The following is a 13210-nucleotide window of genomic DNA, read 5'->3' as shown; positions in this document are numbered from 1 at the left end:
TAGTGACTGGAAGCCAGTGTCCAGTGGCGTACCACAGAGATCTGTGCTGGGTCCCCTATTGTTTGTCATTTATATGAACAACATAGATGACTATGTGGGGGGTAGGATCAGTAAGTTCGCAGATGACACAAAGATTGGCCGAGTGGTTAACAGTGAGGTGGAATATCTTAGGTTACAGGAAGATTTAGACGGGATGGTCAAATGGGCAGAAAAGTGGCAGATGGAATTTAACGCTGAAAAGTGTGAGGTGATACACTTTGGAAGGAGTAATGTGACACGGAAGTGGTCAATGAATAGCCTGACACTGGAAAGTTCCGAGGAACAAAGGGACCTTGGCGTGTTTGTCCATAGATCTCTGAAGGCAGAAGGGCAGGTTAATAGGGTGATGAAAAAGGCATATGGGACACTTGCCTTTATCAATCGAGGCATAGATTACAAAAGCAGGGAGGTCATGTTGGAGTTGTACAGAACTTTGGTAAGGCCACAGCTGGAGTACTGTGTGCAATTCTGGTCGCCACATTATAGGAAGGATGTGATTGCATTGGAGGAGGTGCAGATGCGATTCACCAGGATGTTGCCTGGGATGGAATATTTAAGCTATGAAGAGAGGTTGGATAGGCTTGGGCTGTTTTCACTGGAGCAGAGAAGACTGAGGGGTGACCTGATCGAGGTGTAAAAGATTATGAGGGGCATGACAGGGTGGATAGGGAGCAGCTGTTCCCCATAGTTGAAGCGTCAGTTACGAGGGGTCACAAGTTTAAGGTGAGGGGCAGGAGGTTTAAGGGGGATTTGAGGAAGAACTTTTTTACCCAGAGGGTGGTGACGGTCTGGAATGCACTGCCTGGGAGGGTGGTAGAGGCAGGTTGCCTCACATCCTTTAAAAAGTACCTGGATGAGCACTTGGCATGTCATAACATTCAAGGCTATGGGCCAGGTGCTGGCAAATGAGATTAGGTGGACAGGTCAGGTGTTTTAATACATCGAAGCAGACTCGATGGGCCAAAGGGCCTCTTCTGCATTGTATTATTCTGCGATTCTGATTATATGTCTACAAGCTGTATAGACCAGTGAGTCTTTTCCAGTTCATCATTGTTCGTATGTTTAATTTACAAAAAGAGACCCATATAGATGTAATTACAGTTTCAGACTTTATTGTTGCCTGCTAGTGCCACCTTGGATTGTTCCTTTTATTTGTTTCAATTGATGAGTTATGTTGTCTTGGTGTCAGGATGGGAGAATTGCTATGTGTAGGCACTTCATAAACACATCATAATTTCATGGCTTTTAAATGCATTTGTAACCAGAATTTACTTCCTTCCTGTCCTTAACCCCCATGTTGATTCAGCTGAAGTGGCAGTCAGTTGTGGAATTACCGTAGTGATAAAGTAACCGATTTTGCATCGTAAAAAGCAGTCATTTTGGTTTTCAGATGTCGATGATGCTGCATGGCCAAATAAAGTCATGTTCAGGGAAATGGTAAATAACACTGAAAAATAATGGAGAAAAAGGAGAAAGGATTTGAATATAAACTTACCAAGTGACATTGATTACTGGTCTCTGCTGGGTTAGCTGATCTCAGGCAGGACTCGACTATTGGATTAACCCCCAGTTTACCTGGGAATAGGAAATATTGGACCATTTTTTGGGGTCAGCAGTGAAGTGACCTCACTCAACGACACATAACTTTTGCAAGGGTTTTTACGGTGAGCGTAATAGTCTAAAAAGTGGAGGTTTGTGTCAAGTAAAGTGTTTTCCAAGATTTCCATCTGCAGGCCTTCAACAGCGCACCCTGTGGAGGAGCAGGGAATCGCTGACAGCAGCGTATGGATTTTGCATTTAACTGAGCTTGTGTGGATGCCAGAAGTTACTGCCGGTTTCATAGTTGTAATGATGGCAATCACTGACAGTTTCACTGTCATTACAACCACAAAATCCAGGCTGACATCTGGGATTTCCTCTCCTGTTTACTGTCCTTTGATGCAATGTTGAAAAGCTTGCACATAGGTGAGGACTGGATTGTTCAAATAGCCTTTCAACACTGAAGTTACTGAAACAGTACCAACACATAAGTTATCATCTTTATAAGGGGGAAAAGTCACTGGATGTGAGAGGGAGGTGGAGAAGTGCAGTGGTTTACAACAACAACAATTTGCATTCATATAGCACCTTTAACATTGTAAAACATCCCAAGGTCATCACAGAAGTGTTATCAGACCAAACCAAACATCAAACCAAAGAAGAAGACATTAAGACAAGTGACCAAAAACCAAAAGTAAAGAGAGTTGAAGAAGCAAAGAGGTTTGGGGTGAGTTTTCAGAGCTTAAGGCCTTCACGACTGAGGGCACAGCACCAATGGCGGACAAAGAAATTTGGGAGAGGGCCCAAGAGGCCTGAATTGGAGGAGCGCTGAGTTCTCAGAGCATTGCAGCACTGGAGGAGATTACAGAGATAGGGAGGGTGAAGCAATGAAAACTCGAGGATGAGAATTTTTAAATTGAGGCGTTGCTAGACCGGGAGCCAGTGTAGGTCACTGAGCACAGGGGTGATGGGTGAATGGGATTTTATGTGAGTTAGGCTATTGGCAGTAGAGTTTTGTATGAGCTCAAGTTTATGGAAGGTGGAACATAGGAGGTTGACCAGCAGAGAATTGAAATAGTCAAGTCTAGGGCAAGAAAAGCATTGATGAGGGTTTCACAGGAGAGGTAAGCAGGGACATAATGGGGTTGAATTGGCTCCAAGATGATATTGGAGGTGAGTCCATCATTGTTGCTCTTGATAATATGATACCCGAGCCGGACGGCTCTGCAATACACCATGCGATGCTGACGATTGACCATGATACGGCAGAGACTTTGAATAAGTATTTTGCACTTGTCTTCACAGTAGAAGACACAAAAAGCATCCCAAGAATAGCTCTGAGCCCTTCCATTTCGTTTACATATTTAAAGATATAGGAATGTAAACTTTATTTTAAAAACTAAATAAATGTTCCTAGACCCTTTCCCACCCCTACACTTCATTCCTTGCCCTCTTTCCCCCCCCACCCCAAAATACGTACCTTGAGTACGTGACCCTCCCCACCCTGAAAGTTCATCTTTTATCTTTAACTTTTCCCACCATCCCCTACACCAATCATATTAGTTTGACCCCACTTCCCCCCCACCCCCCCACCGCACTGAAATACTTACCTGCTCCCCCGTCCCCACCAGTGTCCCGCATCGGATCGCCGAACGGAGATCTGAAGGTGCGGGAGTGCTGGCCACCGGCAACAATATCCGAGCGGGACGGATGGCGGGAGCGGGTAAGCCATTAATTTGCATTTTTTTGATTATGTAAATGCTGCTCCGGCAACATTGGGTCGGGCCTTCCCAGAGGCCCATGGCGGGCCTCTCCCAGAGACATTTTCCGCCCCTGCCAAGACCCCCAACATGGGGGTGGGGGAGAGGGGGGGAGGGCTGTTAAATCCAGCCCCATGAGTTCTTATCTTGTGTAGTAACCTTTTATGTGGCATCTTATCGAATGCCACTACATCTACTGGTTCCCCTTTAGCCACCGCAGGAACATATTCAGTGCTGCGTTAGACAGATTTTTGGTCTACAAGGGAATCAAGGATTATGGGGCCAGGCAGGAAAGTCCACAATCTGATCAGCCATAATCTTATTAAATGGCAGAGCAGGCTCTAGGGGCCAAATGGCATAATCCTGCTGCTATTTCTTATGTTCTTATATAAGGCTTACTAATGGGGCTTGGAGTGGAGGACGCTGTCATTGAAGGCTGGGATTCTCCTCAAACAGCTCATGATAGCCTTGTAAGCCACTGCTCTAACATCAGGGTGTTTCCAGCTGGACAAGAAGCAGGAATCTTACCATCGTTCTGTTTCAGAAAATTATTCTCCAGTATTACCCCTACATATACTTGGCGTTCTCATTCCTTGTCTACTTGTACCTAAGCTCTGGTAAGGGATTTGTGGGTTCTATAAGGGTACAGACCATGTTAAGAAAATGGAAACTCTAGCTTAGATGGTTTCTCCATATCTAAGTTTGGAGGCTCTTGGGACTGGATTTGCAAAGGGCTGCAGGGTCAGGAACCGATGCAGACTGATCTAAAAATCGCGTTCCCAGAGATTGTCTTCGGAACCCGATGCCCTTGGGACAGTTTGCAATTTTCAGTGTGAGGGTGAGGGTTGGGTGAGGGAACAAGAAAGCCACTCGCATCCAATTAAGGGCCCAGTAAGCTCACTCGTTAAGGGGCCAGGGAGGGGTCCAGACTGTAATTTTTAATGGTGATTCCGGCGAGTCTGACCAGCCTGATGCACAATAGTCGTGCTCATAGTGGAGAGGGGGATAACCTTTATTTCTGCAGCATGAAATGTTTTGGGCCCACGGGGATATGGCGGTGGACCAAGCGCAGAACTTTGCTTTAAATTGCGGAAGCGCTGCCTTACCTCTTTATTTCGTTGGCCTTCAGTGGAGCTGCCTGCTCTCATCAGCAAGGCAGCGGCAGGCCCCATCAAGGCCACCTGCCTTGACCCTCGCGCTCTGCAGGCAGCTCTTTCAAATGCTCGGCGCCACTAATTGGGCAGCGAGCTCGCCGCCTCCCCAATTAGGGCATGAACGTTTGAAGATCGTGTCGCATTGGCGACGTAGCTCAGGTGCAGGGTCGGGATCTGGAAATCATCCAGGCGTCAAGATCCCAACCCTGTTTTGAAAATTCAGCTCTTGGTGTATAATTGTTTCTGCACTTGCCAGACATTTGGTTGACCCTAAGTCCAAAATAAACTTACATTCCACTTGCAATTTTATTGATCTGCTGTTATCTTCCTGCACAAGAATAAAGATTAAATGTCTTTAAAGGACAGGAAACCAAGGAAAATGTTGTTGATGTTCTGTCAGAAATTGGATTATTTGTTACGTGCCTCAGATTCGGGGGGGGGGGTGGGGGGGGGTGGTCAGGTGTTGGAGGTAACATAGTAATTATTTTTGCTGATTGTTCGCTCTACCTCCCACCCTCCTTTCCTGAAGACTGGGATATTACACCAATAATATTCTGTCCAAGAGGTCATTTTTCATGTGTGTGTCTGCGGGCTATTCAAAAACAGGTGGAATCACAGCCACGCCACATTGTGTACTCTGCTAACATCTACACACTGCCGAGGATCACTGGCTACCAGTTAGCATTAGGGAACCCTGACTGAATTTTTTTGTTTTGCTCTTCACTAGCACAAGGTATGCTGAACCTATCTGTAATGCCCTGATTGAGATCAGCAGAGACCAGGGATTACCCCTGCAACCAATTTGATTTCTAGGGCTTACCACACCTAGTATTCCATTAACCTATAAACCATTGGGAGAATAATGTGTTTTGCTTTCCATTTTAATTATTAACTTTGTTTCAATCAGGGTTCTGTCAAGGACCAATTGAAGGCTTATGGAGCACTCACTGAGAATGTGACGCGGAAGTACACCAGACAGATCCTAGAGGGAGTTTCCTATCTCCACAGCAATATGATTGTACACAGAGATATCAAAGGTATTCCGTGGCTGCCTTTTCCATTTCATGCAATAGGTTTTTCACATTAGTAAACTACAGCCACAAATAAATCTACCATTTTCACTGTCTGTTGCTTAGTGAATGTCAAAGATGGCAAGTTGACAAGAACAATCACAAACTGTTTCTCTGCCGCTACTTGATCCATTGGCTCCATTTCTAGCCCACTAGAGATATAGCAGCATTTCATTGCATCTGACGGCAAGATATCAGCAGTGTTGAAGCTGCCCGATTTAAAATGAATTGAAAATCTGTAGCTCTGTCACTGTGCTGCTTTCACATGCAGACAAAGTAATTGTTTACAAGGTGAGTGGTGCCAGGTGAGGGTAGACTATGATAGTGTTTTGGTTGTGGTAGTGTCATAGTTATGGTACTGAATTATCAACCCAGAAGCTGATTCACTAGGTGTGCAGATTTCTGTGTGAGTTGAAGCATGCAAAAATCAAGGAACATGAGTAAAATTGAAGTCATTGGAAATCAGGGGGGAAACTCTCCACTAGCTGGAATCATACTAGCACAAAGGAAGAAAGTTGTGCTGTTGGAGCCCAATCATCTCAGTCCCAGGATATTACTACAGGAGTTTCTTAGGGCAGTGTCCTAGGGCCAGCCATCATCATCTATTTCATCAATGTCATCATCAGGTCAGAAGTGAGGATGTTCGTTGATGATTGCACAGTGCTCAATTCCATTCATAACTCCTCAGGTAATGAAGCAGTCTGTGGCCACATGCAGCAAGACCTGGACAACATTCAGGCTTGGGCTGATAAGTGGCAGGTGACTTTCGTGCCACATAAGTGCAAGACAACGGCCATTTTCAACAAGAGCGAGTTTAATCACCTGCCCTTGACATTCAAAAGCATTACCGTCACTGAATCCCCACTGTCAGCATCTGGGTGGGGATCACCTTTGACCAGAAACTTAACAGGAACAGGCACATAAATACTGTGGCTACAAGAGCAGATTAGAGACTGGGTATTCTGCAGTTAGTGACTCAACTGACTCCCCAAAGTCTTGCAAGCATCTACAAGGTGAATGTCAGAGCTTTGATGGAATACTCCCCACTTGCTAGGAATGAGTGCAGCTCCAACAGCACTCAAGAAGCTCGCCGCTATCCAGGACAAAACAGCCCGCTTGATTGCCACCCCATTCACTACCCACTGTCTCTACCACTGACACACCGTGGCACCATTACGTACCATCTACATGATGCACTGCAGCAACTCACCAAGGCTCTTTGATAGGACCTTCCAAACTCAGGCTGAGGGAGAAACCAGGGTACGAGATGGGATTGGGACCTCAGGTGCAAAGTGTCTGATGGAAATGTACAAGTGTCCTTTGTCGGCCATGGTTCAGAGTAAGAAGGTTGTGGATTAAACTTACCCGCCAGAGCCTTCAGCATGAAATCTCGGCTGATACGGAGTACTGAAGGAATGGTATATTATCAGAGATGTCGACTTTTGGATACAATGATAAACGAGGATATCTACCCTCTCAAGTGGACATAAAAGATCCCATGTCACTATTCAAAGAAGAGCAGGGGAGTTTTCTCCAGTTTCCTGGTAAATGTTTATCATGCATCCAACATCAGTAAAATCAGATTATCTGGTCATTATCACAGAGAGTCATATATGGCACAGAAGAAGACCATTTGGCCTGTAGAGTCCATGCCGGCTCTTCACGGAGCTATGCAGTCAGTCCTACTCCCCCGCTCGATCCCCATAGCCTTGCAAGTCTATTTCTCTCAGGTGACCATCCATCTTCCTGTTGAAGTCATTGATTGTCTCTGCTCCACCACCCTTGTGAACAGCGGGTTCCAGGTCATTACCACCAGCTGCAAAAAATAAATGCTTCCTCACATTCCCCCTCCATCTTTTGCCCAAAACTTTCAATGTGTCCCCTAGTCCTTCTATCATTTGTTAATGGGAACAGCTTTTCCCTGTCTAACTTATCGAAGCCTGCCATAATCTTGTAGACTTCTATTAAATCTCCTCGCCATCTCCTTTGTTCTAAGGAGAACAAACCCAGCTTTTGCAACCTAACCTTGTAACTAAAATCCCTCATCCCTGGAACCATTCTGGTAAATCTCCTCTGCACCCTCTCAAGGGCCCTCACATCCGGCCTGAAGTGTGGTGACCAGAACTGGATGCAATACTCCAGTTGGGGCCTAAACAGAGCTTTATAAAGGTTCAGCATAACTTCCCTGCTTTTATACTCAATGTCTCTATTTATGAAGCCCATATGCTTTACTAGCCACTCTCTCAATATGTCCTGCCACCTTCAAAGAGCAAGCACGTGTACCCCCAGTTCCCTCTGTTCCTGCACAGTGTTTAGAACTGTGCCATTAAGTATATATTGCCTGTCCCTATTCCTTCCACCAAAAAGCATCACCTCACATTTGTCAGCATCAAATTCCATCTTCCAGCTGTCTTCCCACTCCGCTGGCCTATCTGTGTTCTGTTGCAGGCAGTTCATATCATCCTCAATGTTTGCCACACCTCGAAGCTTGGTGTCATCAGCAAATTTTGAGACTCTAGTCTGTTTTCCAAGATCCAAGTCATTTATACGTAGTGAAAAAAAACAGTGGTCCCAGCTCTGACCCTTGGGGAACATCACTGTCTACCATCCTCCAGTCTGTAAAGCAACCGTATACTAGGACTCGCTGTTTTCCGTCCTTAAGCCAATTTTTTATCCAATTGCACACTGACCCTCCTATGAGCCTCAATTTTGTTAACCAGTCTTTTATGTGGTACCTTATCAATTGCTTTCTTAAAATTCATATAAACAGCATCCTTTGCATTCCCTTCATCAACCTTCTCTGTTCCTTCATCAAAAAATTCAATTAAATTATTCAAGCATGATCTGCCTTTTACAAATCCATGCTGGCTATCCTTAACTAACTCAAACCTCTCTAAGTGTCTGTTGATATTTTCCCTGATTATTATTTCTAAAACCTAACCCACCACTGATGTTAAACTAACTGGCCTGTAGTTGCTAGGAATGTCCTTTCACCCTTTCTTGAATAAAGGTGTTGCATTTGCCACTCTCTAATCCTCTGACACCTCCTCCGTATCCCAGGAAGATTGGAAGATTATGGCAAGCCCTTCCGCTATCTCCATCCCCACTTCCTTTAGCAGCCTGGGATGCAAGTCATCTGGACCAGATGACTTATCTATCCTAAGCATAGCCAGCCTTTTTAGTACCCCTCCCCTCTCAAATTTTATCCTATCCATTGTCTCTACTCTCTCTGCTTCTACTGATATTTTGTCAGTTCCCATTTCCTTAGCGAACACTGATTAACCTTTTAGTTACTCTCTGCCGTTCTTGATATTCTGACCAATCATCTGGCCTGCCACTCATCTTTGTGCAATTATATGACTTTTCCTTAAGTTTGATGCTTTCCTTAACTTCTTTAGTTAACCACGGATGGTGGGTCCTCCCTTAGAATTTTTCTTTATAGCAGGAATATACTTATTCTGAGTATTCTGAAATATCCCCTTAAATGTCTGCCACTGCTTCTCTATTGATCTGTCTCCCAGCCTAGTAACCCAGTTCAATTCAGCTAGCTCAGCTTTCATGCCCACATAGTTGTCCTTATTTAAGTCTAAAATACTAGTCTTAGACGCACTCCTCTCTCAAACTGGATGTAAAATTCAATCATATTGTAGTCGCTGCTATCTGCCTTTACTCTGACGTCATTAATTAATCCCGCCACTTTACACAATACCAAGTCTAATATGACCTGCTGTCTGGTTGGTTCCAGAACGTGCTACTTAAGAAACTATCTCGAAAGCATTCAATGAACTCATCATCCAGGCTACTATTGCCAATCTGATTTTTCAAGTTTATAAGTAGATTAAAATCACTCCTAATCATTGCTGTCCCTTTATCGCAAGCACCTAATATTTCTTCTTGTATACTTCGTCCTACATTGTTATTACTATTGGGGGCCTGAAGACCACTCCTGCTAGTGACTTCTTTCCTCTAGTATTCCTCATTTCCACCCAAACCGATTCTACACCTTGATTTCCTGAACCAAGGTCATCTCTAAGTATTGCACCAATGCCATCCCTGATTAACAAAGCTACCCCTCCACCTTTACCTAGCTTCCTATTCTTCTTGAATGTCATATACCCTTCAATATTCAGGACCCAATTCTTGTCATTCTGCAGCCACGTCTCCGTAATGCCTATCAGATCATATTTATTTACTTCAATGTGTACTATCAGTTTGTCTACTTTGTTATGAATGCAATGTGCATTCAGATACAGAGCCTTTAATTTTGTCTTTTTGTTATCTTTGTAACATCTAGTCTTGACTGCTGGTGTGTTCTTAGCTTTTTTCCTCTCTGTCCCTTCCTGCCATTCTCTAACCTTCATTTCCCATATTACTATTCTGCTCTCCTGCCTTGATTCTACCCCTGATTTGTTACATCTACCAAAGCTTGATCCCTCTCCCCCCTTGTTTAGATTAAAGACCTCTCTACTACCCTAGTTACACGGTTTGCTAGAACACTGGTTCCAGAACATTTCAGGTACAGACCGTCTCAACGGTACAGAAACCCATTTCTCCCACACCAGTCTTTGAGCCACGTATTAATTTCACTAATTTTATGTGCCCTCTGCCAATTGCCACGTGGCTCAGGTAATAATCCAGAGTCTATTACCCTTGAGGTTCTGCTCTTCAATTTGGTGCCTAGCTCCTCATACTGACCAAGCAGAACCTCTTTCCTAGTCCTAAATATGTCGTTGGTACCTACATTTCTTTTTCTTTGTTCACCAATATAAACTTTCCTTTAAAAAGGCATAGATTAATTAAGGAAAGTCAGCATGGATTTGTTAAGAGAAGGTCATGTCTGACTAACTAGATTGATTTTTTTGAAGAGGTGACAAGTAGTATTGTTGAGGCAGTGCGGTGGATGTGATCTTCATGGATTTTAGACAAGGCTTTTGACAAAGTCCCAAGAAAGTAAAAACCCTTAGGATCCAAGGGAGAGTGGCAAATTGGATCCAAAATTGGCTTAGTGACAGAAGCAAAGGGTAATGGTTGACAGGTATTTTGCGACTGGAAGGCCGTTACCAGTGGGGTTCTGCAGGGCTCAGTACTTGTTTCTTTGCTTTTGTAGTTTATATTGATGATTTTGACTCAAATATAGGGGACATGATAAAGAAGTTTGAAGATGATACATAATTGGCCATATGGTTGACAGTGAGGAGGAAAGCTTTAAACTGCAGGAAGATATAGATGGTCTAGTCAGTGGGCAGCAAAGTGGAAAATGGAATTCAATCCAGCGAAGTATGAGGTAATGCAGTTTGGGAGGTGCAACAAGGCAAGGGCATACACAATAAACGGGAGGATACTAAGTAGTGTGGAGGAACAGAGGAACCTTGAAGTCTATGTGCAGATACTTCAAGGCAGCAGGACAGATCAATATGGTGGTTAAGAAGGTATATGGCATGCTTTCCTTTATTAGCTGAGACATAGAATGTAAGAGCAGGGAAGTTACTCTAGCCTGTATACAATACTAGTTAGACCATAGCTTAAGTACTGCGTTCAGTTCTGGTCACCACAGGCCACACCACATTAGGGCGGCACAGTGGTTAGCACTGCAGCTTCACAGCTCCAGCGACCCGGGTTCAATTCTGGGTACTGCCTGTGTGGAGTTTGCAAGTTCTCCCTGTGTCTGCGTGGGTTTTCTCCGGGTACTCCGGTTTCCTCCCACAAGCCAAAAGACTTGCAGGTTGGTAGGTAAATTGGCCATTATAAATTGCCCCTAGTATAGGTAGGTGGTAGGGATATATAGGGACAGGTGGGGATGTGGTAGGAATATGGGATTAGTGTAGGATTAGTATAAATGGGTGGTTGATGTTCGGCACAGACTCGGTGGGGCCGAAGGGCCTGTTTCAGTGCTGTATCTCTAAAACTAAAACTAAAAAAAAACAGTGCAGGAAAGATGTGATTGCACTGGAGAGGATGCAGAGGAGATTAACGAGGATGTTGACAGGACTGTAAAATTTTAGCTATGAGGAACGATTGGATAGGCTGGGGTTGTTTTCCATGGAACAGAGGAGGCTGAGGAGTGACTTAATTGAGGTGTATAAAATTATGAGGGGCCTAGAAAGAGTAATTAGGGATGACGTATTAGAGGAGTCATAAACTTGGGGACATAGCTTTAATTTAAAGTAATTGGCAGAATGATTAGAGGGCAGACGCAACTTTTTTTTCAACCAGAGGGTGGTAGAGGCAGAAACTCTCACCACATTTAAAAAGTACTTGGTTGTCTACTTGAAGAGCCGTGACCTGCAGGGCTATGAACCTAGTGCAGGAAGGTGAGATTAGGCTGGGTAGCTCTTTGTCAGCCATCACAGACACAATGTGCTGAATGGGTTCCTTCTGTGTCGTACATTTTTTATGGTTCTATATTCTCTGAATATGTACTAAAACATATTGGCTCTTTTCACTTCTGTTGTAGATATTTTTTGACTTGAACATAACTTCTGCATTAGTTGCGAAGCTTTTCTAACTCAGTAAAATAAGTAGTTTCAAACCCCACATTAAACAAATTGTAAACCTTCTCGTCATGTTCCAATTGTTTCTTTTATCAGCTACAGTTGTTATGTACCTTTAACTAGCATTCTTCAGATGTTCTGGTTGGACCGTCTTCAACGATTGCAATTAAAACTTATTGATTTGAAAAACCCATCTTAATGAAAATCTGCGAAACAGTTATCTGGGATTCAATGAATTTAACAACTGTGTTAAATTCAAAAGGAGCTTTGAATCAGACATACAAATTGCACAGCATGGGCTGAATTTAACACGGCTGTTGAGGGCAGGTATGGTGGCCTGCGGAGATGGAGAATTGCGTCGCAACCGTCCGGTCCGGAAATCCGGTGTCGTGGCATCAGTTCCGGATTTTGTCAGTAACAGGAAATCACAATGGTGGCTTTGCTGCCATAACCCGACAGGAGCCTATTTTAAGTTGCTGAAATGCTGATTTGCATGCATTTAAATATAATGATATAATGGGCTGCATTTTAAGAGTCCGCCGCCAAAGTAGGTGTTGAACGTAAAAAAAAATTGGGGCCCGCGTGCACGGGCACCACGTCATGGAGCTAAGGCAGTGGCTCATTTGCATGGCTGCGGCGCCCGTCCCTGTGATGACGTGGAGCAGGCGGGCGAGCCATCGCCAGCAATGGTTAATATGTTTGCAGGTGACCCCATGCGATGTGATCCCTGCGAAATCAGCTGGGCTGGAGGCAGGTTACTGACCAGGCTGCCCCTTGGCCTCTGATGACTTTGGCAGCTGTCTTCTGGCTGTCTGAGGCCTGGAAGGTCCTGGCTGCGAAGGGTGTCCTGAACTGATGTAGGGCTCTCCTCGGGCATCTCGGCTGCTGGAGCTGGGCTCCTCGCAGAGGGGCTGAGGAGCTGGTGGCCACACTCGAAGCGCCTTGAGGGGAGCCCCAGATGTGGATGACAGCCTCTCCTTTTCTGTATGAAGGGTCTCTTGAGCCTTCCTGCTCACCAGAGAAGGACCAAGAGCTGGAGAAGCCACTGGCTCCAGTTGCTTCTCTTGCCTTGCCACTGCTGCATTGAGCTCATGGCCAAGGCAGTGTTGTGCAGGTCTGCGCGTATCTGCTGGATCTGGCCCTTCATGAGGGTCACC

At 44.7% G+C, this 13210-nt stretch overlaps 1 protein-coding gene across 6 annotated transcripts in view; it reads left to right on the top strand.

Moving 5' to 3' along the window:
- map3k22 (mitogen-activated protein kinase kinase kinase 22) overlaps window positions 1–13210 on the top strand; it is a 138351-nt gene that overhangs the window by 112398 nt on the left and 12743 nt on the right. For all 6 annotated transcript variants that reach the window (XM_068031424.1, XM_068031427.1, XM_068031422.1 and 3 more), the window contains one exon: window positions 5400–5529. In XM_068031424.1, the coding sequence (XP_067887525.1) occupies window positions 5400–5529 (130 nt within the window). The remainder of the gene's footprint in view (window positions 1–5399; window positions 5530–13210) is intronic.

Source organism: Heterodontus francisci, chromosome 5 (assembly GCF_036365525.1).
Source record: "Heterodontus francisci isolate sHetFra1 chromosome 5, sHetFra1.hap1, whole genome shotgun sequence".
NCBI lineage: Eukaryota > Metazoa > Chordata > Chondrichthyes > Heterodontiformes > Heterodontidae > Heterodontus > Heterodontus francisci.
The sequence above is the reverse complement of the archived record's forward strand: the minus strand, read 5'-3'. Positions and strand labels throughout refer to the sequence as shown.